Genomic DNA, 25,344 nt, shown 5'->3' with positions numbered 1-25,344 from the left:
TGTAACTTTTATCACCCATCCCCACGAAAGGCAGATGATTAAGTTACCTTAAACTTGAATTTGGTTCTCAGCCTGTGTCATTATTAAGAATTGTTGAATCATTTTAAATGATAATAAAGAGGTATTTTTGACACTATGTGTGTTTGTCCACTGGACAGATTTTACCAAAACTGTTAGAAAGTAATCATTAAATGTCCGTCTACATCTAATTAACTTTTGGAGTCAACTCGATCCAAGATGGCTGCCACATCTAATCAACCATAGCAAACACAAAAATAGCTATAACTTGGTCACTTTGACAGGAACTAAACTAAAATGTGGTGGCGTAGGAGCTAAGAGTCATCCCAGACATACTCAAAGTGCTTAACAGATTTCTAAAAAAATCTTTAAAACTTTAGCATGCTAGGAATGCTACTTTCCTATAAAACTGTCATGAAACAAAACCTGCTGATGTGTTTCCCATGAAATTATTTCTTCAATAATTCAACAAACTTGTGATAAATAATACATGAAGAACTGTTTAGTTTTAAAAGACAAAAAAATAACTTTATAATTTGGTTCAAATACAGATTGGTAGTGGATTTAAAGGACTGGCATCAGATTGGCTCAATCATTTTTCTGTCCTGAAAGTGCTTTTAAGTTTCTTTTAGCTTATATTCATGGTTCAACTCCTATAATGATGTTTCTGAGGAGGTTCAGACATTGCAAAAACCTAAAACACCAGTACAAAGATTTAGAAAATATCCTATAAAGATGTAAATACTGAATTGTCCTGAAATGACAAGAGGCACAAAAAGGAAATACTTTCCATAATTTGTACATAACTTTTTCACCTAGTTTCTCCATATTTTCTGTTATTTTCAGAAGAGTCCCCTATATACTGATTAAATGGTCTGAATTTGTCAACTGACATCCCAAAGACTTGTAGTAAAAAATTCATTGACTTGGAAATTCAAACTAAAGCAAGAGATACTCTGGAGCCAAGTCTGCACGGTGGAGCAGTTGGTGAGCGCTGTTGCTTTGAAGCAAGAAGGTCTCATGTTCAGCTCCTAGCTGGGTACAGTCTGCATGTTCTCCTTGTGCATGTCTGCGTTTTTTCCACTCCAAGAACTTTGGTTTTCTGTCACAGTCCAAAAACATGCACATTAGGCTAATAGTCAACTATAAACTATCCTATGTGTGAGTGCATGGCATCCATGTCTCTATATGGTCCTTTAATAGCTGACAACTTGTCCAGGGTGTACCCCACCTCTTGCTCAAAAAACCACTAAAGATAGACACCATCTGCCTATGACCATGCAAGGATCAAGTGGGAAAGAAAATGGCTGGATTTTCTGAAGCTAGGATCTAGTGGCAGTAATGACACTCTGACTTATGTAATTTCAGCACACATCTTATATGCAAACAATCAATTGAATCTTTTTGCCAGTGTAAAGTAGACCAGTCTTTCAAATTTCAAAGATTTTGGTATTTCTTAGTGGTGTACACAAAATTGCTCTCAAGTCTGGTTTTTGACTGTCTAGTTTTGTTTTTCCTATAATGTTTGTTGATTTCAGGTGAGTACAGAATCTCATCTCCCCTTTAAGTCTGAGCTCCACATTGTTCAACTGGGTTTTGGACTTCCTCACAAAGAGTCAGTCAGTTTTGGCACCTCCTTCACTGTGCTTCTAATCACCAGACCCCCTCCCCTAGGGTTGTATATTTCTGTTGTCATACTTCAAAAGAAGGCACAAAGTCAGCTCTCATTCATGTGGTTGTGTGACGAAAATTGCATCATTTTGTTCTCGTAGCGGCTTTGTCCACTGCTTTGCGAGGAAGGCCTTGGACGAACATTTTCTCACAGGGGTTTGTGCCAAGTATTGGTCAGAAGTTGTTGTGGGCGTGTTTGAACTTTAATGGAGTCAATTTGCTTCTACTGCTCTGCTGAGAAGCAGCTGGAGGCTGTTAGAAAATACAGCCGTCTTTACAACTGTTTCAGCAAAACTTAGAAACCTACGAACTTAAAAAGATAGGCAGTTGATAATTTAACTTGTGGAAGGAGATATCACAGTTATTGTGCAAAGAGGAGACTGCGGAGACACAGGCGGCTCTTCGAGGCTGTGGTGGCCGTGAGGAAGTGCGCCTCAACTGGGCTGTGTAGAAACACGTTCCCTTCATTTGCTCATTATTGTGCACAGTCAAATTTGCAAATGCCAAATGCCGTGTACTGCGACCAGACATGCTAATAAACATGTCTGGTTGCAGTAAGGAAAGCAAAAATCTGTACAAGGACAGGAGAGTTGTAAGAGGAGCTTCCCGGGACTTCTGAGTCAAGTGACTCTTAAAAGGTGTGTGCGAAAATGAATGCTTCGCAACCAGGTGACCTGAAAACTGACTTTTTGGGTTCTAATGAAGTTTGACGAAGGCTTTAGGCTATGTTTCATTTGCATCAGAAGTTAGAACACAGCTCTGGGAATGACAAACCAAGTCAAGTCATAAAAACTGTAGGCTTAGCTAATTGTGCTCAGTGACCAGGCTTACTACCAATAACAGTAGACCGCTTTAACTAACGTCATCAGTATGCATGCACAGAATGTGTCTCTGCCATGATAGAAAACAAAATACATTCATACAGGAATGACTTGTATTGGCACAGAACCTTTATCTGCAATACTGTTCAAAAATGTTCAAAAATATGCTGAGATGCTTGAGGCATTTGGCAAGCAACAATATTGGCAGAAACTGAGGTTAGTGGACTACTTTGAACCTGTAGAGATGTGCATGTGAGGAAATGATTGAACAACCCAAATCAACTGCCATCAATTTTCTATCCTGATATGGTAAATTATCTGGTTTTTAACCCAAGACCTTGTTTCAGTTAATATTTTTTTACTTAAAAGGACAAAGTTATGACTTTTGAGTACAAACAGAATGCACCATTAGCTCCTTTCTGTTCCTATTGCACAGTCCTGATTTTATAGTCAAAAGTAAAGAGAACTCTTTTGTGAAGTTTGACAATAAAACCGCCAGTATTGCTTAGATTACGAAGTCTTGCCGTGAAGGTCATAGCTTTTTGTTCAATATCAACAAACCCATTGGTTTCAAAAGAAAGGCGGCATCAGAGGACCTGTAGTGCAGGAGAACTGCTATAGTCATCTCACTGTTATCTAATTTTAGGGTAGAACTCCAAAATAGGAGTTAAGAGAATACATCCTTACTGAAAACATCACCAACTTATTTGGATGTGTGTGAACAAAAACTTGTAATTGTCACTTGGAATAAAAAAAGCTAGTTATATTAAAACAGATGTCAGTCATTTCCATTGAAGAACAAAGCTGTGGAAGTACACCTATAACTGATACGTCTACTTCCTGAAAATGCTCCACCCATATAGAATCATGATGGAGTTTTAGAACAAAATGTTCACACTTTAGAACATCGACATTTCAAGAAACATTTAAGAATTTTGAAATGTCATTGGAATGGTGCCATGATAATCTAGAACTGCAGTTCTCAAACTTTTCAAATCTTTATATTTAGCTCTCTAGGTACCACTATTGTAGCTAACAAAAAAATACATTTTTATACCAAAGGCCCTTTAAAGTCTTTATCCACACACACACAACACAAGTAAGAACATCAAGAATAACAACTATATGCCAAGAACCTGTCCTTTTTCTGAAGCTACTACAAAGGACACTTTTTACAGTTTATCTAAAACAGTAAAAGCCTGCTGCATGGCTCCTGTTTTGTCAGGTGTACCAGTGTGCAAGGATCTGCCAAGAACTTCCGTCGGCAACCGTGTGGATCCCAGAACTGTGTGTGCCACCTATGCACCATGGTAAACAGGGTGTGCTTGGGTGCACCTAACTCAAAAAAAGTTTGAACTATAACCACTTAAACATCAACAAAGTTCCAGTCGTTTGCAGATGGGGAAACCATGCAGAAACCTTAAGCTGCTAGCCAAACTTGTAAAATTGATTATATCAAAAATGTCTTCTTTGTACCGCTTGACGAAGCTCACATATAACCAGTGGTAAACGTACCACAGTTTGAAAACCATGATTCTAGAATGTAAGTATTGGCAGCCCTGGCAATAGTTCTTAAAAGGTGAGAGTTAGAAAATAGTTCACTGTATTCTGCTCAATTTTTCTTCTTGTGATCTGGGCTCAAAGCTACATCAGCCAAACTCCTCATCCCTTTGTGTCCTTGTTATAGACTCTTTCTGACAAACCTCCCAGCTAAAATTTTGTCAGAGTCAAATTAAGTGGTCCTCGAGCTTATATGTTAGCTGGTAATGATTTGGCTAGTACTGCCGAGCTAATCTCAAGTCTGGGTGAGGGAGCGCACACTGATCCCATCCTGTTGAGCGATGTGGCTTTGGTCACACCCTCGCTGCCCACGGTGGACAGGGGGAAGCTCTCATAGCTCTCCCCTGCCCGGTTGCCACACTGGCAGCGCTGCAACGTTGTCCTCAGCTCCCGCTGGAAGTTGCTGTTGAGAAAGCCGTACACAACGGGGTTGATGCAGGTAGAAGCCATTGCTGTAAGGTGACAGGCAGAGAAGACAGCGTCATGCTGACAGTCAGGCAGGGCCTGGTGGTGCCAGTCAAACAGAGTGTTGAAGACATTCAACGGGAGCCAGCACAGAGCGAAGGCCACGACGATGGCTAACAGCATGACGTTAATCCTCTGGGCTCCTCGAGTCCTCCTGCTGCGCTCCAGTATATCCCTGCACAACACAACATGGTGTCTAATATCAGACAATTCATGGCTGAAGATCATACGAAACGTTAGGCACTATTATACAACATGATAAATGAACAGCACCCATAAAAAGAGCACAAACAATGTCGAGCAGCCAATGGGAGAAGCTTGTGATGAGAAGACAATGAAGTGAAAGCATAACTCTATTACCTGCGTCGTCTCAGGCGGAGGAAGATTCTTAGGTAACAGAGAAGGACCAGCACGAGCGGCAGGCAGTACTGGAAGATCAGCAAGGAAGTTGTGTAGGCGAGTCGATGTTTGTCTGACGGCCACAGCTCCATGCAGATCAAATGGTCCCTTTGACAGGACAAAACAAAACTTTATTTTACAAGATAAAAAAAGCTGGAAAGATGCTGTTTCATCATTGTGGGATTGCTTTTGAGCTGCTTGGATCATGGAGGCCAGTGTCCTACTGCCTTTTAATGTCTTTTATCTTTTTTAACCTGCCTAAACATTTTCAGTCAAACAACTTGTTGCCTTTCATTTTTATTATTGTCTAACAAACCAACATCCTTTGTTGATGTTTGCTGTAATCTTTGCTTTTTAGGTGGCTACAGTTTAGTATCTTTTCTGTCACTTAAAAGCTGTTTGAACTAGCTTTATGATTGAGGACTGTTCTCTATTTCTTATTTTTGTTTAATTTAAATAGGTGTCTCCATATTAAGATAAACTTGAGAATTTAGTCTATTTACCATAGTCCTGCAACTTTTCTGTTGGCACAGAGGGGACAAGTACACTCATGTATGTCTTAGGAAATTCTATTTTTGTGTTTTGTCAGGGTTTTTTTGCCTGTTAAATGAATCAGTGAATAGAAGTGGGCAAGTGTTTTGGCTGTACTCCTCTTTGGGTCTAGTTTCTACATTGTATTCCTTTCCCAAAAAGCCTTGTTACAGGATTAATGGCAGGTAGGTGCTGAGCTGAACCAGTCTTGAATAGCACTCTAGTGGTTGGGAAATGCTCAGTGGACTACGTTTGCCTTGTGATCATGTACGCAGCACATTAGTAACTGGTGTCAGTGAACAAAAGACAGAAGACTGTCACAATAATTGTTGAAATTTGTAAACTATAGTGACTATTTGAAAATCACTGCCTGCTACCTTCAAGTACACCAACTTCACAAGATATTAAGAACGGTAACTTAAATTTTCTGTATGTAGTATCACTCACAGAAATGAGGGAACATTTCACTGCTACTGGTAATGAAAAATAATTTCATTAGCTTTTTAAAGCGTCCAGATCTTAATTTAAAATTTTTGGTTACATGTGATAGTCAGTACTCAGTAATTACTATTACCTTCCAAGGCTAAGCTTTAACAGCATAAATGAATGGCATTACATCATGCAGGTTTTACTGAACCATAATTCATGATAATCATATCTTCCTGAGCTAATTAGGTCAGTGAATTAGTGTAAACTGGACCACTGGCATAAGCCTACACAGTGGGACTGATAAAGTTTCCAAGTGTATTACAGACAAGTACAAATAATTAGTATTGTTTTTTTTGTCAGTGAGTTATTGTTGTCTTTTTCAGCCCCTCCATGCCAGACATTATGATCAATAAACGTGTTTCTGTAAAAAAAATAGGAGACTGGTCTTGTGGCCTTGAGTTCATTCCCCTCATTGTGAATGAGATTGCGCACCCAGATATTGTGTTACCGTAGCTCTGAGCGAATAAATATCCCTGACTGATGAATGTTAGCTGATGTTTTTTTAACCAGTGAACCAAAGGTTTTAGTTAGATTTTAAAGTAGTATACGCTGCAATTTAGACCTTTTTCTGAGAAATTATTATCAAGCAAACAAACGATATAAAATGAGACTAAAAAATGTGGGTATGTTTCAAAAGCTGACAGGCCTGCAGTCTACAAGTGTTTCAACCTTAAATACATTTGAATCGCTGCAAAACCAAAACAACAAGAAAGGACAAAGAAGAGACATATGTCAAAGATATTGATTTGGTTTTGGGGTTCCTCCTTTCTCATGTTTATCTTCTTAATCTGTAGAGCCCTACGGTTTACTTAATGCAAAAACCCCAAACAGGAATGGTGGAATTGGATGTTAAAAACTGAATTTACTAAAAAAAGCAGATGGATGTGGAAATCTTTTTTTTTTTTTTTTTACATTTTCTCGAGTAGTGTGGACAGGACCCCAGTCTCACCTGAACGGGTTGGCAGGCAGGCTGATGTTCTGGAAGGGGTCGTTGGTGAGGATGTTGAAGGAGAGGAAGGGCAGGGAGATGAAGCAGGCGACCAGCCACGTGAGCCCCACGGCCAGATAAGAGTGGCCGGCAGCGGGGGACCAACCGGTGGGATGGAGGATCAGCTGGTGACGCTCCAGAGCGATGAGCACCAAGGAGAAGATGGACACTGTCACAGACATGCACTGAACAAAGGGAGTCACCTGGATAGGCACAAAACAAACATACTTCAGGACTTCAGTGTAACTCCCTGATGTTTAAGCTTTAAGTCGGCTCGGCTGCAACAACACAAACATGTATTGCATCATCTAAATCCTCCAAGGAGTCAATTTGTGATTGCCATTTTTCGTGTGTAGCAATTTCATTAATGGAAAATGGCTTGTCCCCACTTGGTTGAACTGCAGCACATTACCAACTAAAGGGACAACTCCTGCCTCATTATCTCATTCCGAAGCTCTCGCTCACGGACAGGCTCTGGGTGAAATTTAGATTTCAGCAATTAGATGATTTCCTGTGTTCAGACTTTTAAAGTTTTCCACCTCACCAGTTTGATTGATTTAGTGAGCGGGGAGAACAAATGTTTACCCAGTCAGTGCCTTTTGCTAACATGGACTAACATCCAAATGAGAGAGTTGTAACCTAAAAAGGGATATTCTAATTAGTTTGAGCTTGTCTTTCTCCCCAAACCACCCCGGAGGCATGGTTGCTGAATGACAAATGAAGGAACACAAGCCTGTGCTTAACTTTTAAATCTCTAAAAACACAGATACAGTTGTGTATTACATTCTCAAAATCTATGAAGTTTGTCTGACATTTTGTTTCTTTTTATTCAAAAGTAATTTTAAAATAAAGTCAGCAAATGGTTTGTAGGGTTTGAATGGTATTTGGAGGTTCTGGGTTACATGCACATTAAAGCGAGATCAGTAAGATTAATAGAAACCCAGCAACTTTTTTTTGCTGCTACTCAGGGCAAGCTTGAAACATTTGTCTAAACTTTGCCTCTCCATAAGTTTATCCAAGGCCCCCTTCATATTGAATGACAACACTACTAGTCTTGTTCAATTAAATCTCACAGCTGGTGAGATTTAATCATAATTCATAATTAGGGTTTCACATAGTTTGCACAGTCTTGCAATGTCTCTCTCCCTCTTCCCCTCTGAGAGTAGAAACAGTAATACTTGTAATTTTAAACAGACATTGTCTTTACCACGGTAGACGTTATGACTCCAAGCAAAGTCTCCGCAGTCACTAGCAACTTTCAGCCTCTACAATTAAAAAATTTGGCCACCTGGGTCACAGGCTATGACTAGGATTGTGGCAAGGTCATGGAAACTATCTTGAATAGACACGATACCTGTGGCGGTAGTATCGTGCTAGTATGGCTTAACCTTCTAGTGCATAGATACATCATTACAGCGTCAGAAAGAGTTGTACCAGGGTGGGTGTATGCAGCCGGGTGAGCGGGAATTAGCAGGGATAATCCTATTTGTAGCATCATCATCATCATTGCCTTTACAATGACAGAGGTTTTCCACATTAACCGCATTCCAGCCATGTTCTAGAAAGTCGTGTAGGTTGTTGAGAGCATGGAGGCGTTGTCATCCTGTGTGAAGGGGGCCTAACAGACATCAGGAGTAGTGTTTCTTTATGAAACTCTTGCTTATATGACACATACTACAATAGTTTTCTGCATTAAGAAATAGAAAGTGGCAGCGTTTTATGTTTTACAAGAAAACAGTCAGCTTAGCCACTAATATCAATCTTCACGGTAAACGTGTGACCCACTGACCTTACACAGCGCCTCCCCCAGCACCCAGCGGTCCATCAGTGTGTAGATTACGGTAACCGGTAGACACACCACACACATCAGGATATCTGAGCACGACAGGTTGGCGATAAGGATGTTGGTGACGTTGCGCAACTCCTGTTGCCGGGCGATGATGAATACCAGCCCTGCGTTGCCGAGCAACCCAATTGCTATGACAGCGCTGTATGCCACTATCAGGAAAGTGGCTCCGCCTACTGACGGTGGGCACTGAGATGTGTCTGCCCAGTCGGAGCCCTCCCAGGCACCGAGGATGGCGCTGTCGTTGGACATAGCAGGGAGGGGATGGAGGTAGGTGAGGGAAAGGGGGAGACGTCAGGGGTTAGGGGGGTTCAACAGGACCAGAGCCCTGAGGCTGCCGCTGAACTTCTCCCAGGAGACCAGAAGTGTATGTTTGAGATCAGAGCAGAAATGATGGGATGAGGGACAAAGAGGAGGAGCAGGCAGCAGGGATAGAGAGCGCAGTTTGTGAGCAGGTTTCAGTGATGTGTTATGAAGAATTTCATGGGTAAACTGCGGGATTGTATCTGACGGGAGCAGGGATTCAATTATTGAAGTTGTCCTGTTTTTTCCTTCTCTGCTGGCATCCCAGTGGATCAGTACAGCATCAGTGTTTCCCTGCAAAGGACAGAAAACAAAATAATGAGGGAGGCTCTCGACTGACAGTGAAGCAGTTTGAGGTGAACAAAGGTAAAGTGGAGCTGTGCAGGCGAACGACTGAATATATTAGCTCATGCTGTTCTCCTTCTTATGTTCTACCTCTTTTTTTTCCTCTCCGCAGAGCCGCTCTCCAACCCCCCACAGATACTCATTAACATACTGTATTGTTGATTTAATGGCACATTATGCAGTCTAGTTCACCAGGGATACACTGAGCGTTTGTTGACGAGGCAAGAAAGACTTCAGCTGTACGTGTGCCTGTTTAAACATCACAGTGTTGGCCTTTTTAGTGAAAATCTGAAAGAAGTCCTCAGAGACTGCTCACTTCAAAGCTGCAGAACATTCACACAGTCTGCTGGACAGACAGCAACATGAAAGCGGAAGGCAAGAAAGACCAAAGACAAACAAGGACAAAAGAGAAGCTCTCCAATGCTCAAATGAGAATTTGACATGTCGTTTCAACCTATTCCCAGTCTATATGCAGAAAATTACATTAAGCAGTTGTACATTGTGTGGTTTGCAGAACAAAAACACAAACATTGCCTGTGACTTTGTTTTCTTGTGCATATTGAAGTGAAGTTTCAGACGCTACACTGTACCAAACCTGTGCAAAGCTCAAAGAGGTTTCTGCTTTTAAAACGTTGGGAAAATAAAGAATGATAAAAACACAATAAATCAAACTGAATTTTTTATATTTTTTTTTTTCAGTCTCATTGTGTCATTGTTCAGAGTGAAGCCAGTTTTACATCACCATGGTGAGGACACTGAAGAACAACGTACCAACTTTCAAGCACAGTAGGGGTAGCATCCTGTTGTGTATGGAAATAATGAAGAAGGACTACTTCCAAATTCTTCAACTTCACCTCAAATCAACAGCTAGACAATTGAAACTTGAATTTACTTGGTGTTCCTACGGGACAATGATCCCAAAACACACATCAGAACTGGTCTTTGAAGGGGAAAATCAGGCTGACGATAAGCTTTCTAAAGCTACTGCCTAAACCCAGCTGAATATTTGTAGAGAGGCAGAAAGTCTGTGACATTTAAAATTAACTCTATCAATTCTGCCAAGAAAAGCGGTCAAATATTCAGGCAGAACTCTACCTTTTTGATGGCTACAAAAAGTGTGTGGTCAAGGTGTAACTTCTAAAGGGACATTTATTCAAATCTTAGCAGTGTATGCAAACTTATGACCATTACTTGTAATTTTGACCCGGTGTGGGTCAGAAAAATCTACAATAAATTCAAACTTCTAAACCCAATTCTTGGTTTTAAAAATCACTGAATTTTTTTTTTGTTGTTGTTGGCAATGAGTTTTTATTTCATTCCACAAAACAACTAAACAGAAATAAAACACATACCAAGTTTTCATTAGATGTCATTATCTCGTTAGCATAAAAGTGGAAGTCAGCATTTGAGACATGTTAGTCGGAACTGGTAATGACAAGAGTCTAACAAACATGTATAAAATGTCCTTCATTAATATATGAGAAATTGTTCTGGAACCCAAATTTCTTTTGTGCGTACAAAATGGAATACAGTTTCACAACACTTTGTCATAAAGTCAAGAAGGGGTTGAATAATGCTGGGAGGCCAGAGGAGATCAGTAGTGGAGCCCCAAAAACCAACAACATGCACAAATCCAGATTAATGACTTGTCCTCAGAGCTACATTCATGCATTAATTAAATATTTATCTGTATAAAAATGATTTAAATTGAAGTGGTCTTAGAACTGAACTGAAATCTTCCAAACAGTTTTTTAACTATCCACCAGCATTATCAGACAGTACTGCACTGTTAATTGTTTAATTCTGTATTGTATGCTGGCTCTGAGAAACCCTTATTCAAGTCATGCAACTATTCGCCTTGAGTCCTGCAAATTAGAAGCTCAAGCTGAAAGTTTTTGTTGCACAGATGCATATTTGCCTTCATTCATGTTGCCTGATGTGAAAATCATGTCTATCTGCATTCTTCTATTTATACCCTATTAGTAGTTGTAGCAGGACACAAGTCTCTTTGCATGGGGTCTGAAAGCTCTGTTAAACAGTTTTGTGAAAATTGTTTCACCGTCTAACTTTCTGTCCAAAGATCCAGTGATGTAATTTCTAACGTTAAAAGCTTGATTACTTATGCGCTGCTTTTCCAAAACTTGACTGAAAGTTCATTGAGGTACTTTTAGCAGATAAAAAACTTCTTTGATTATTCAGTTACAAGGGATCTTGCAACACTGACAGGAAGAGACAACTATAAGATAAACCTATACCTGTTCACCGCTGCAGGTTCAACCCTTTCAATAAAGGAATAGCAAAAGCTGATTTCCATACAGAGTGACTTTTGTCGGGAGGCCAAGGAAAGATTAAAAAGATGTCTGTTGCAGATGGTTCTACCTGTTTTCATTTTTTTTTTAAACTTTTTTTTCTTTCTCCTGCACTGATATTTTCTCTTCTTACTATTATTGTTCACTCATTGACAATACAAGTTAAGCAGTCTGGAAGATCGCCCAGGACTTCAAGACCAACCTGCGCTTCCAGTGCTCGGCCATCATGGCTCTGCAGGAGGCCAGCGAGGCTCACCTGGTGGGGCTCTTCGAGGACACATCAGGATAGACCGCTATAAGAGATCCTTCCTGCCCACTGCCATCAGCAACTAAAACAACTCTTTAACAAAACCAGGATTATGAGCTACAACAACATTTAATTTCCATTTGGGATTATTCAAGTTTTTTTTAAATTTTGAATTGAATTGAATTGAATTGAAATTGAAATTGTTTGGACAAAAAAATAGGAATGCTATGTCAAAAAATGTGTATCTGTAGGATTGTACTGTAGTAATGAGTAAATGTTCTAGGCAGTCAGATTAGTTTTGGTGTTGTGTTTGATATATTAACAATTTAATACTAAACTATACATAACTTAAAAGAGTTCATTGATAATTTTTCAGCAGACCATGTACATCAGAATTATAGTTTTTAACCTTCTAAAACCCTTAAAATGCAGGAGCTTTAGGGGACCTTCTCCCCACTGGGCCCCCCACCAGGGTGTAGCTCCTGGACCCTAATGTTGACCTAAGAGGCCCCCATACCTCCTAGATAAAAACACAACCCACCCCACTCAAAATTGTGGCTATGGGCATGAGTGGGGAGATAATGTAGACGCTGACGCTGGAGTGTCCGACAGTTAGTGAAGGTCAGAGAACACCTCATGACAGCCCGACCAGCACTTGGCAAAGTTTGCCAGGCGTCACATTGTGGGTTTGCTGGCAGATTGGTGGTTGTATCATGCAACTGCCTGGCATGTGAAGCATACAGTGTCCCAATGTTGAAACCAATGGATATGTGAGGGCACCTACACCTCGTGAGGGGTCCCGTCATCCAAAACAGACCACACCAAGGAGAGGATGGTCTATTGTGTGCCAAGCGTTACAGAACCTCATGGCATTTGTGTCGGCCATCCAGATACAGGCCACACCATGCTGACATGAGACCAGCAGTTAGCCTGTGCTGCTAACTCTTTTATCTGTTTGACCTTTCACTATGTGTAGTTTCAGTTCATTTCCAGCACTCTGTCTGAAAGCTTAATGTTTTTCTTTGTCAGTGAGTTTATTTCAAGTACCAGTACCAAAAGCAATTTCCACAAAAGATCAATAAAGTTTTATTAAATAAAAAAAAAAGAGTGGTAAACTATTGACGACAAATAAAAAAGGCTTCTATTTTGGTAGGTTTTGGTTAGAAAAGAAAATAGCACCCCATTTTCTGAGAGCGTATCAGCAAACTCCAGGTGCTCTTGAACATTACACGCCTCTTTTTAGGTTTGCGCCAACACTTATCTGTGACACACGTTCCCTTCGAGGCAAACTGACTTTCGACTCTGAGTGAACTGTTTCATTAAAATGCAGTTTGTTAACAGCCATCCTCTCTGGTTCGTTTGCAGCATCTCCTCTTGTTGGCACCGTGTTCACCCGCTGATTGCTACATCCATCAAATCATCGCTCACATAAGCATGAACACACACACACATACACACCCACGTGGACGCAAGCAGTCGATGTAGCCACCCTTCTCGCTGCCATCTTTCATGTCTGCGGAGCTCCATCTGTCTCTCCAGCCCTGATTTTTCTTTTTCTTCTGACAGTCATTATGGGCTTGGCGAAATTGAGCTACGAAAGAATGAGGCACACTGACAGGTGTTACTGCACCTCCGCGCTGACTCACTTGCATCCACCCGCTTGTGAAAACACTCATCAAAAATGGCGCTTTCTGCCGCTCTGTCTCCCCTGCACAGAGTATGTGGCTGAATGTACGCCTTCTTTAAGATGCTTGTTTACTTAAAAGGGCTGACTTTTGCAGGCTCGAAGCAGTACAAAGCACCAAGGACAAGTGGAATCTATCAGGTTCGGAGTTGTAGGTTGGAACCCAGAATGCAGGCGGACACAGAGGGGTAAAAAAGTAAGCTGATTTCTTAAAATAAGAACAAAAACAAAAAGCTGATGCGGCAGCAAACAAAAACGTACTAACCAGCGGATCACAGGGAACACAAGGAGAACCATATAGTGCATTTCTTAAACAATGAACCAGAGAATAGAAAATGACTAGGACTGAATATAAAGGCTGATGGAGAGGAAGAGGAAACAGGTGAGTGATTACAAAGTAGGGACAGGTGCAGAAGGGCGCGTTCAGGCTGAGCTGAGGGCATGTAAAATATGGCACAGGGAACACAAGGATCAAGACAATACAATGGTCTAGAACACAGGGAACTCAAGGAGCAAAACTATTCAATATATAATAACATGAAAACGAGAAACAAACTAAATACAAGTATCACATGAAAAATCAAATCAACAAGAAATCAATACAAAATACTCAAATCCTGACAGAATCGTCCTCCTTCAAAGCTCCAAAAACAGTGGAGTCATCACATCACCACGGCATGCACAAAAAGGGACTGTTTTTTTAAAGATTTGCTTTAATTGTTGTTCACTAATGTGTTTTTGTTTAAAAGTCACATCAAAAGAAGTCAGAGTTGACATTGTTGGTGAATTATGACGTAAATGCGACAAAAACACTGCTCTAGCTTGAGTAAAACAGACAAACGTTTCAAATCAGCTGTTTGTTTGTTTTTTATATGAATGTTAACTCAGAGATGAACTCTTTTGAACCTGGCCTCAAGTGGCTGTTAAAGGAAAAGCAGATTACCAGAGTCTGTGTCACACTTTTTAATAAACCGACTCTGGCCCTGCAGGAGACTAGAAAAAGGTCCTGAGATGTTCCTTTTCAGCAAGAGTGAATGTGAGGCCAGATATGAACTGACCTACTCTCCCAGTCCACAAAGTCTAAAGTAAGTTTGGGTTCATTTTACTCAAGTGGCACAGCCTCCAGATATTCTGGCCCTAAACTGAATTCTTTGATCAACAAACAGGCAAAAACTCTCTCAGCGACACAAAGATCTGTCAAAACAAGTCTTCATTTGGACATTTTCTCATCATTACTTCTAATCAGTCATACAAGGGGCATCCAGATGTGCTTTTATCTATCTTCCAAACCCATATTCTGAGACAAAACATAACCAAATGCTTAAAGTTTTTTGTTCATTCATCAGCAGTTCAAGGCTGGCTTCAAACCCGACAGTCCTTCCACACAAAAAAGGCTCAACTTCACAGCCGAAATAAAGATCTACGTAAATGTCAATTGCCTGAAGCATCCTCTCTCGAGCCTGTCCACCTGAGAGGGCTGTGTTTGATAAGTCTGGTAACTTTCTGAGCTCTTAAACTGTGACAGGTGTGACTTCTCTCTCAGATTCAGGCTCCTTTTCTAACTTTTAATGAGAAAAAGTGGCTGCAAATGTCCTCAGGAAAAATCTGATTGAAAGTGTGCACCCTTTATTCAAATTGGTCTCCGTAGCTGGGTTCCAAGCAAATGTTGCACAATCTCAACTCAAACGTAAAATAAAACCTTGATTGATGTGACGTCTTGACCTTTACATGATCCAGTTACTCTTTTAATATTAAAATACATCTAACTTGTGCTTCAGAAATGATTCGCGTGTATTAGATATTTTTACTCAGTATTTTGTGCTTCATAAAAATGGACAGTAAAAATTGCTTAAACCACTGGGTTGGGAAAGCAATAATAAGAGCTTTCAGACCACAGGAAACCAACTCACAGCCTCATGACCATTTAAGGTAGTTTGTCTTTTGTTGCTTTGGTGGTATTGGGGCTGTTCTTAAGCTGTTGTCATACTCCATAAGAAGTCACAAAGTTGGCTTTCATTCACGTAGTTGTTTGATGAAAATTGCTTCATTCTTATAGCAACTTCCCGGCACAAGGCCTGGGATATACTTTTTTACACAGGGGTGTGCGCCAAGTGTTGTGTGATTGGTCAGAAGTTGTTGTGGGCGGGTTTTTGCGGAAAAGCCGGTGAGCTTTAATGGAGTCATTTTGCTTCTACTGCTCAGCTGAGAAGCAGGTGAAGGCTGTTAGAAAATACAGCCGTCTTTACAACTGTTCCAGCAAAACTAAGAAACCTTTAAATTTAAAAAGACAGCGCAGAGACACAGACGGCTCTTTGTGGCTGTGGTGGCTGGAAGGAAGTACGCATCGGCCGGGCAGCGTAGGGACACGTTCCCTTCATTCGCTTATTATTGTTAACCATCAAATTTGCAAATGCCAAAAGGCCTGTACTGTCTCAGTCTGTTTAATAAACACAACTGGTCGCAGTAAAGGAAGCAAAGATTGGTACAAAGACAGGAGAGTTGAGAAACCGGCGGGAAGAAACCAGTTTCAATGCTGTAAGAGGAGGGAGGAGCTTCCTGGGAGTTCTGATCAGAGCGTCTAATGGACGATGAAAGGTGTGTGAAAATGAATGTCTCGCTAATTGACTTCTTATGGAGTATGGCAGAGCCTTTAGTCCTTAAAACGATGCTTATCAGCTCATTTTTAGCTCCTGCTTTAGAGTAACTGCACCTCTTCAGTGACAAATGAGGCTGTGAGTGGTCCATACAAAAATGTATGTTGATTGGCCGAGTAAGTGGAACGTCCTTCCAGGTTCCACACTATTAAAGCTGTATTTGAATTGCTAAAGTAGCCTGCTCTGACATGCTCTTCATGTGCAGCACAGAATAGACCTATCTGTTGTGTAAGTCTCCTATAGCTCCTTCATCTGAATGTATGTAGTGTCCTTTTTTAAAACATTATAGCAAAAACGTAACCTTCGGAAACTGATAGTGTCATAGTTCCACCTCCAATCAAACCTACAAGATGAGGGCGTCCTCTTCTTGTGTTTAGATTTTGTACTAAGTATGCAAGCTTTATGAGCATACTCCATGCTTTGATTTTTGTTTTTGGGGCATTTTTGTGGTAGTATTACAGCACCACATACAGGCCTGGCAGACCACCTACAGCGTTTTGGGTCATTCAGTGTTTCTGTGTGGATTAAGACATTATTTGGAATGGTGCTGTGTTGACAAGGGTATTTTTAGAAACAACAGACAAACAAAATTTCTGTGTGGATAAGGCCTCAGTGAGTCCTTGTAACTGTTTGGTCCAAAAGAACATATTGTAGATATGAATCAAAAGTAGGAATGTTATCATAGTTTGACATTTTGCTATTAAACACAGTTAAATTGACTACAAGTTGCGTAAGATTACAGGAGGTCCACAATGAAAATGTAAAAAAAAAAACATAAACAGCAACAAAACTAATAATAAATAGCACAAGATGTACCTAGCCACATGTAAAATTGTGCCTGTGAACATTTCTATCAGACATTTCTCAGTGGTTGCTACTTACTCGTTCTTTTAAGAATTGTTTAAATTATTGAAAGAAACTACTTTTTTATTTCAGACGCCCGCCACAGTCAAACAATATGACATTACAGTCAACATCATGTTAAACTCTGCAATACAAGGTGGTAAAAATACTGGAAGTAACAGTGCATGTAGAGTATTTCCAGGAATGTCAAGGCTGAATTTGCCTTTTTAGTTAAAACTAAGTAAATGACAGGAATTTGTACAGACATGCAGAAGAGTTGGGGAAGGGTGCCCTCCACTCTGTTACTTGTCCTCGTCATGTCGATGTTGCCCTTTGGTATTTCCGTTTTTCTTTTTGTACTTGACTTTAGCTGACCTCACTGAGCTGCTGCTCCTGCTGCGACTCTGTACCAGATTCTGCTGCAAGCTGGCACTATAAAGAACAGGAATAAGTGAACATTTAAATGAAATTACTAACAAAACTGGTCTTCTTTTGTTACGGTTCTGTTTCGCATGCATCTGTAACCCCTTTCTTTTATCTGAAAAGTTTCCAGAAGAAGAAAAAAAAAAAACCAGTTCCTTTAAGTAAATTTTTCAAGCATTTAAAATTCACAACTTCAAATACAGCCAGAGTTAAATGACCCACTGCCATTGCCTCTGTGCAGTTATTTGAGTCACAATATCTGGTTTGATCATTTAATGGGATTTTTAAAATCAAATATGCTCTGATTTTTACTATAAATGTGATTCTAATGGGGGTTTGTCACATAGCTATGAGTCATTCAACAATTAAAAAGGCACTTAAAGACAAGGAACAATCTGGCGGTGTGTCTGCACACAATGGACAATGTAGCACCAAGAATCAACTTGCCCTGGGCATTTTGACACCAACAGCCTCTCAAAAAGACCCATTAATTTTGGATAATTCCATTTTACCAGCATAAAATATTATTTCTGTACCAACAAGTTGACTCCCAAATAGGTGTTCACCATAGCTATCAGGCATATCTCAGCATGGTGTTCAGTAACATTATTGTGAAATTGTTTAACTATTTTTGGACTGTTTATTACTGGTGAAGCTCTGTCCATCTCTATCGCTAAAAGATTCAGCCTCTCTAAAACACTATTTTTATACACCATCCTCTTACTGACCCATTGCCAATGAACCTAATTAGCTGCAAAATGCTCCTCCAGCTGTTTCTTACTCATACCACTTACTTTTACAGCCTTTGGTTGTTCCTGTCCCAACTTTTTTTTTTAGATCTGTTTGCTGCCATCAATTTCAAAGTGATCAATTTTTTTCTTTTTGGAAAAATTGTATGATTTCTTAGTGTAAGCTAGCTAAAATAAAGTGGAAACTAAAACAAAGAAGAAAACAACCACGCCATTAACAGTTTTACATCTAAAAGGGATGTTTTTAAGACAGAAAAAAATCCAGCAAAGACCTGAGAGATGTCCTGAGAGATGCATTATCCTAGGGCTTCACAACATAAAAACAACAACTTTGCAACGTGTGATATTATTGTTAATATTGCAAAGACAATATCAAGTGTAGTATAACCACATTTTCCTCACTACTCACTTTATCTTGTGTCATCATTATCATTTAAACCAGGTGTGGACATCAAGACCAGTGAGTCCATTGGATTGACCAAATGTATTGTTAGCATGCAAAACATGAATGGATGGTACAGGAAATATATTAGGCAATGATTTATTTCAGTCCAATCAGTCTTTGGCAATATTGAAATTACTCTCACTGATATTGAGATGATGATATATCTTTGACATACTGTGCAGCCCTACATCATCTGTATTTGCTTAGCCAAGATTTCAGCTAATAGCTCTTTGGGATTCATCTTTATTTTGAGTGAAATCCAAACAATAAGTGAAAAACCAGCCAAAGTTCAAAGAGAAAACTCCAAATTTCATCAAAAAACTTAAAAACTATTCCTTAAAAGCCCATTAAAAGATTTTTAGAAAGACAGGTTCCTTGGAAGAAAAATATGAAGAAATAAAGCTAGACTTTTGGTAGTCATAATTTTCAATAACCAATTAAATAAAGCTTTCCAGGCAAAACAACAACAACAAAAAAATACCGTCTGCAAAAAATTTCAATTAAAAGTAAATTACAGAATAATCCATGTCAATTTCCGTACCATTCCAAGATTCTCGAATTTGAAAATGTGCAAAGACTCATTTAATGGATTTTATTTAACAGTTTTAAGCAAATATTTTGGCCTGAAAGCAGTTATTTTCTGCAGCATGACAGATTGGGCTGAACGGGGAATTTGCTGAGCAGAAATGAACCTTAACTGAATTTTAAAGCCTGTTTCTAAAAGATTAATTCTGTTTGGTTAGGTTGAGTCTGTAAGAACTGAGTGAAGAAAGTTTTAGGCATTTGTGCCAGTAAAGGCTAAGTTTTTTAATGTGATCATGTAAAACCTTTTGGGGAGGCGTTATAGAGCCAAGGACGATGTTACTGTAATGCTGTTTTCAGGTTTTAGTGTGAGCGTTCTGGCTACAGAGATATAAATATCTTCAGTGTTTTCTGAAAGTGGAACTGGAGCAGCCTGGGAGTAAAGCTGTTTAATCTGTTTTGGATTAAACTATATCTTGGTTAACGTTATGTGAAAAAAAAAAGAAGACAGCCTCGATAGTCGACTTGCTGGGGTCATATTCTGATGACTCAACCTCAGCCAGACGTGGCATGTGATTTCAGGGGGCTGATCTGATTGCTATGACTTTGCATGTCTTGCCAAAGGCTCCCCTCCCTCGGTCTTTGGCAAGACACTGATTGTTGGTGAAAGAATGCTCCAGGTTTAGATTGTGCCGGGGCTTTAGGTGTCCCTCTCAGCTCAAGGGATAGTTAATTTACGCAATGAATAGGAATCCGGGGGAGGGGGGGAGTAAAAAAAAAAAGACTTAAAGGACAAAATCAAGGACAAAACGGTACAAAGACGAGGGAAAGCTCCACTCATGGCCTTGTCACGTTGACGCAGATGGCAGATTCTCACTTCTTCCTAATTGAATGTGACTGTCACTGTCCATCACACTCAACAGGCTGTTGTTTTCCTTGAAAACACAGAACAAGAACTGAGTTGTACATTTTCATAAACCGCCGAAGGAATCTTTCACTCAGACTTTGCTCTGGAACCAAATTGAATAACTTTTTAGTTCTTCATATTGAAAAAAAGAAAGAAAGAAAAGGGAATCATTTTATTAGCAACAACCCCTAAGGATCTTTGTCAATCATCTGGGACAGTTGTCAGCACACCAAGCAGTGAACCACGGGCGAAGCCAGGAGTTGATTTTTCTCAACAAACATCTCACAACACTGGTAATGTACAAACATGAAAACGTTTTTTGTTTGTTTCAGACAATAGGCTCCCTCAAATCAAACGAGCCACCCGTCAACAACTTCTAAAATCGTTGCTCTGCTCAGAATGCTCACAAATAACACACTTGTTTTTGAGAATTTGCCTTGCATTTCTTTGGTGTAATTAAGATACACCACAAATAGGACCACAACATAGCCTCTTTACATATCTGATACTCTAGCATACATTAAGTGATCGTCAGCAATGCCAGGATGTCCAGGTCACGGTGAAAGCACGAACATAGCAACTTTAAAACATCATGTATACCTCACACATAGTTCACAGTGTCCCAAATATGACAGTACATACATTCCTGCTATGCTATGTGAGGACTGTCAGTATGTGTGGTGCTTTTAGGCGTAATAGGTGTTGCTATTGCTCAATTTTCCTATTTGTCTTATTAGAGCTGCATATCAGTGGTTTAAGTTCTTGGCATATGATACGTACTGAGCAAAACCTTCATGGTGCCATGTGACATATTGTGATCTTGGAGTATATGTGGCATTGTAAGACTGCCCCCAACGTCGACAGTGCTTTTTTCTTTCTGTACCAGCTGCGTCCGTGTCTGATCACGACAAGTACCTCGCTAAAACCAACATTTCCTACTTGCCGTTCATTCCACAAACCTAGACTTGGAAGAAACGGATGTGGAAGCTGCTGCTGCTGTGGGTTTGAGTCGGACTTTATTGAAAGACAAGGAGAACAGAAATTGCCAGGTAGATATGCCAGAGAGGAGCAATGGAAAGCATTAGCAAGAAGATCCCCAATACCTACAGAAAGCATCATGACACATATGTAAGGTTTTCCGAAGTAATCCCTTGTCCGTGTGATTCTGGCAGCTATTAAAGAATGAACTTCCTGATGAAGGAATATCAAGCGCATCCTACTTTGCATTTTTTTTTTTTGCCCTTTATGAATAATAAAAAAATATATATTCCAGATTCCTTGAACCTTTTTGATGATATGCCCGGCCAAGACAGGATTAAGCAGATCCCTTCCAATATCTCCTTAGTAAACATAATTTTTGAACAGGTCAGTGATTTTTTTCACTTTTTTATGGTTTAACTGGAGATCCTCTGCCCTACTCTGTCAACCTCAGTTTGTCTTAGAAATATCTGACATTACTTTGGGACCGAATTGTGATTAGAGAAAACCTTTTTTGAAGTAAAATATTATTTTACGTCATTACAATCTCAGTTAGGAATGATTTTTTTTTTCTTAAATCTTAGATTTTTCTTGCCTGTTTGTTTCCATGACAGCATGATAAATGAGAGGCATAGTCCTCGTGGTGACATAGGAGCAGTCAGATGATTAATGCTGTTTTCGTCAACTATGACGCTACGTTTTGCTACTTCACAATGCTTTATCGTCTCTCACGCAGGCTTCTCACAGTGAGGTAATAGCCTTGGTTGTCACGGCAGGCTTTTACCCTCAATGTATAACCCTTCGGACATCTTCGACAGGCCCTCTAGAGGCAGACGTGGGAGACGAGTTACTGCGGGGGCTTCGAGATGCCAAGAGTCCGCTGATAGCAGGTTGGACTGAATACAGGCGACCTCTGGCTCGCCATTGACCACCATTTTTATCATAAAATACGACGGAACAATGATTGGGGTGGTAAAAAATGTTTGTCTCTTAGGAAGCAGTGGCAATAATTCTGTCATACTTTTACTACTGTACTTTCCTCCACAGTAAATTCACAGGTCATAGCTGTGGTGAGTGGTGTCTGAGTCAGTGTGTGGAAGACAGACGAACGCATGATTGCACATTTCTTATAAAACTCTTCCATATTCATAAGTGTGGTGTTTATCGACGAGTGATTTGCCTAATAGCCCAGACGGGACTGGTGGAGCGACACGACAAACCCTGTGACGCTGCATTTATTTACTGTATTGTTCCCACAGCGTCTGAGACTCCACTCCGCTGCTCGGGCTCGGCACTTTTGGCCGTGCCGTTCATTCTCGCAGGCTTCCTGCCTCTTCTAATGGAGTGGAAATGAGCAGATGAGTGACTAGAACAATCTTCCCACACTCGCCTGATTATCTTAAAGAAGCTCCACAAGCTCTTCACGAGCCCCACTGACAGACTGTTTCTCTGCTGGAGAACAGAATGTATAGGCTGCAGAAACAGATCGCCGTTATAATCGCAGGGTGCAGCTAGAATCTCACTTTTCAGCCGGCGGTTTTGTGTGTGTGGCGTTGCCACGTCTTATTTTTACTCGCTATATTAGGCTTAAACCACATGTATAACGAGAACATCTCTCAAATGCAGTCACACAATGAGCCTTGTGATCCAGCACAAACAGGATGAATAATAAAACACTTATGTATTGACTTTAATCAGGTGGTAATAGGAGCGCTCCTCCAGAGACCTGTGTTTCAGTTTGACAGTAAACAGGTGGAGTCACACCTGGCACTGTCAACTCAATTATCAATAATATATACCTCACATCATAGCTTCTTTTTAATCAAAGAGTTTATTTGAATTGTTATAGAAAATGAGCCCATGCTTAAAACTGTAAACAGAGGTTCAGTTTTTAAGAGGATATAATCTGCTCAAGAGTTTCCAAATTATCTGAAACTTTAGATCTACATCAAAATTACAAGCAATAGCGAAGTGTAGCTTTGTGGAAAGGTTGTGAACAGTTAACATCATACCTGTTGTGGATAGCTGTTTGAAGAACCTAAGTTTGGAGAAATGGAGTTTAATTCTGACGAGCTAATAGTCTAAACGCAATAGTGGATCACTGCTGTCATAAAACAACTACAGTCACAAAGAGTTATATAGAGTTATATAAACCTTTAAACCTGATGTCAGTCTCATTACATGGTCATTTATATAGAAATAAATGGTTCTTTGTTATATTAACTGTTAAATTAATGGTGATATACTGTAAATTTTAAAAAGTGTAGCATTCGCATGAACCACGATTACACTTTTGAGGCTGAAGTTGTTTTAAAATGGCAAAAATCCTCCTTGTTTTCAGCCCTGCTCGATCCAGCCATTAGCTTATCAATCTGATCAGAATTAAACTGTTTTGTTTGTTTGTTTTTCAAACTGAGATTGTCTAAAAAGCTTTCTACAAGAAGATCAATACAAGATATTGTTCCAAGCCTTTTCACAAAATCTACTTTAAAATACCTGAACTATTCTTTTACGTGTTGTTTGTTGCATCCTGAGCACTATATGCCATCTAAAGGCTGCATCAAGTTCTGTGCCAAAGAAAACACAAATCATTTTTTATTTATTATATATATATATATATATATATATATATATATATATATATATATATATATATATATATACACACACACACACACAAATACATAAATACAATTTTAACAATTTGTAGGCTACGGTCACACTGTAGGTCTTAATGCTCAAATCTGAATTTTTTTTGCATGTTCGTTCATGACCCACATGCGCAGAAGAAGATATGGTGTCACACTCCTAATACTGAGTTTACAGAAATAAATATGGACGCTGCGAGTGTTAGCATGTGTGTGTTGATTCTGAATTTGTTGTCCTACCGGGGCCAACTGTACATCTAAACTGTAAAAGGTAGAAGAGGGAGAAGAAAAAGAGCTCAAATGTTAACAATTACATTTTTGGGGGGGAGCTGTGGCTGCTACCTCTGAGCAGAGGCATGTGTGGATGGAGAGTCGGAGCCAAAAGTTGTGGGACTTTGACGTGAAGGACCTTCATCCTTTCATCCAACAGAAAAGTCAGATGAAATGTGACATGAAGGTTCACACTGCAGTCGTTTGGATATGTATCTGATTCAGTATCACATATGAAAAGACCTGGGTTGGATATGAAAAAAAATCTGATTTGTCATGTTCACACTGTTATGAAAAAATCTGCTATGTGTCGCATAGGAGGCAAAAAAAAAAACGTAATTGGCTCTCATTTGCCTGCAGAGTGAACACAGCCATATTGACATTTGGGGTGAAGTTTACACCCACTCCAACCACACATGTTCACACTCACTCTTACGGTCAGTGGAGAACCACCAATCAACCTAGCATCCATGTTTCTGGATGGCTGGAGAAAGCTGAAATCCTCAAACAAATCCCAGGCAGGCAGAACATACTGTCCTCATCATAATTTATTTATTCATTTAAAATTTTACTTTGGTCTAAGCTGATAAAAGACGCAGTCAACTTAAGCATTGCTCTTTTTTTTTCCTCAGAGAGGAATGTGTCTGGCTAAAAGCCACAAGTGTTGAGAAAATACCATTAAAACACCGGGGGAATTCGAACATTCCAGTTTAATTGACATGAATGTGTCGGAGTGAAACATGAAAGCCTTTTTACAGCATACATGGCTTTAAACACAATCTGGCAGCTTATATTGCCCTTTAAAGCGGTACCTGCTTGTTTTTTCCTTGTCAGTGACTGCAAGCTGTGGACCAGCGTCTTATGTAAAACACAAATCCACCAGAGAATCCGACTGAGCAGAAATGAATGTTAACTGACAGACGATTTATTTACTGGGAGCATTCGGCACCAGATATAAATCTGTTTCAGGGAGAAAAAAAAGAAAAAGACTTTAGGCCTCTTTTATGAATGTTGACTTTAAATAATAAAGCTTTACTGCCAGGCAGATATGCAGTTTGTTATCTGCACCATATATTTTCATCTCTATTGTGATTCAATCAGTTCAGTTCTTTAATTTGTCGTGGTTCCACCACCACCATTCTTATTTCCACCACAGTATTTTGTCATGTGTTTCCCTTACATAAATACATATCCTCTCATGTGTCCGTTTCTTTCAAAATGACTGCTTC

General features: G+C 39.8%; 1 protein-coding gene and 1 long non-coding RNA gene across 3 annotated transcripts in view; one reads left to right on the top strand and one right to left on the bottom strand.

The window, feature by feature from the left end:
* Positions 1–323: 323 nt before the first annotated feature.
* Positions 324–25,344, bottom strand: part of npy8ar (neuropeptide Y receptor Y8a) — a 49,308-nt gene continuing 24,287 nt past the window's right edge. For both annotated transcript variants that reach the window (XM_017407539.3, XM_037979307.1), the window contains 4 exons: positions 8,732–9,385; positions 6,904–7,145; positions 4,896–5,042; positions 324–4,710 (listed from right to left, as the gene is read on the bottom strand). In XM_017407539.3, the coding sequence (XP_017263028.1) occupies positions 4,260–4,710; positions 4,896–5,042; positions 6,904–7,145; positions 8,732–9,040 (1,149 nt within the window). In that variant the 5' untranslated portion in view covers positions 9,041–9,385 and the 3' untranslated portion in view covers positions 324–4,259. The remainder of the gene's footprint in view (positions 4,711–4,895; positions 5,043–6,903; positions 7,146–8,731; positions 9,386–25,344) is intronic.
* Positions 8,976–10,082, top strand: LOC108230911. The gene is made up of 3 exons (XR_001808387.3): positions 8,976–9,058; positions 9,360–9,457; positions 9,549–10,082. It is a non-coding gene; the product is annotated as an uncharacterized LOC108230911 (long non-coding RNA).

Source organism: Kryptolebias marmoratus, linkage group LG14 (assembly GCF_001649575.2).
Source record: "Kryptolebias marmoratus isolate JLee-2015 linkage group LG14, ASM164957v2, whole genome shotgun sequence".
Classification (NCBI taxonomy): domain Eukaryota; kingdom Metazoa; phylum Chordata; class Actinopteri; order Cyprinodontiformes; family Rivulidae; genus Kryptolebias; species Kryptolebias marmoratus.
This window is presented reverse-complemented; position numbering and strand designations above follow the sequence as displayed.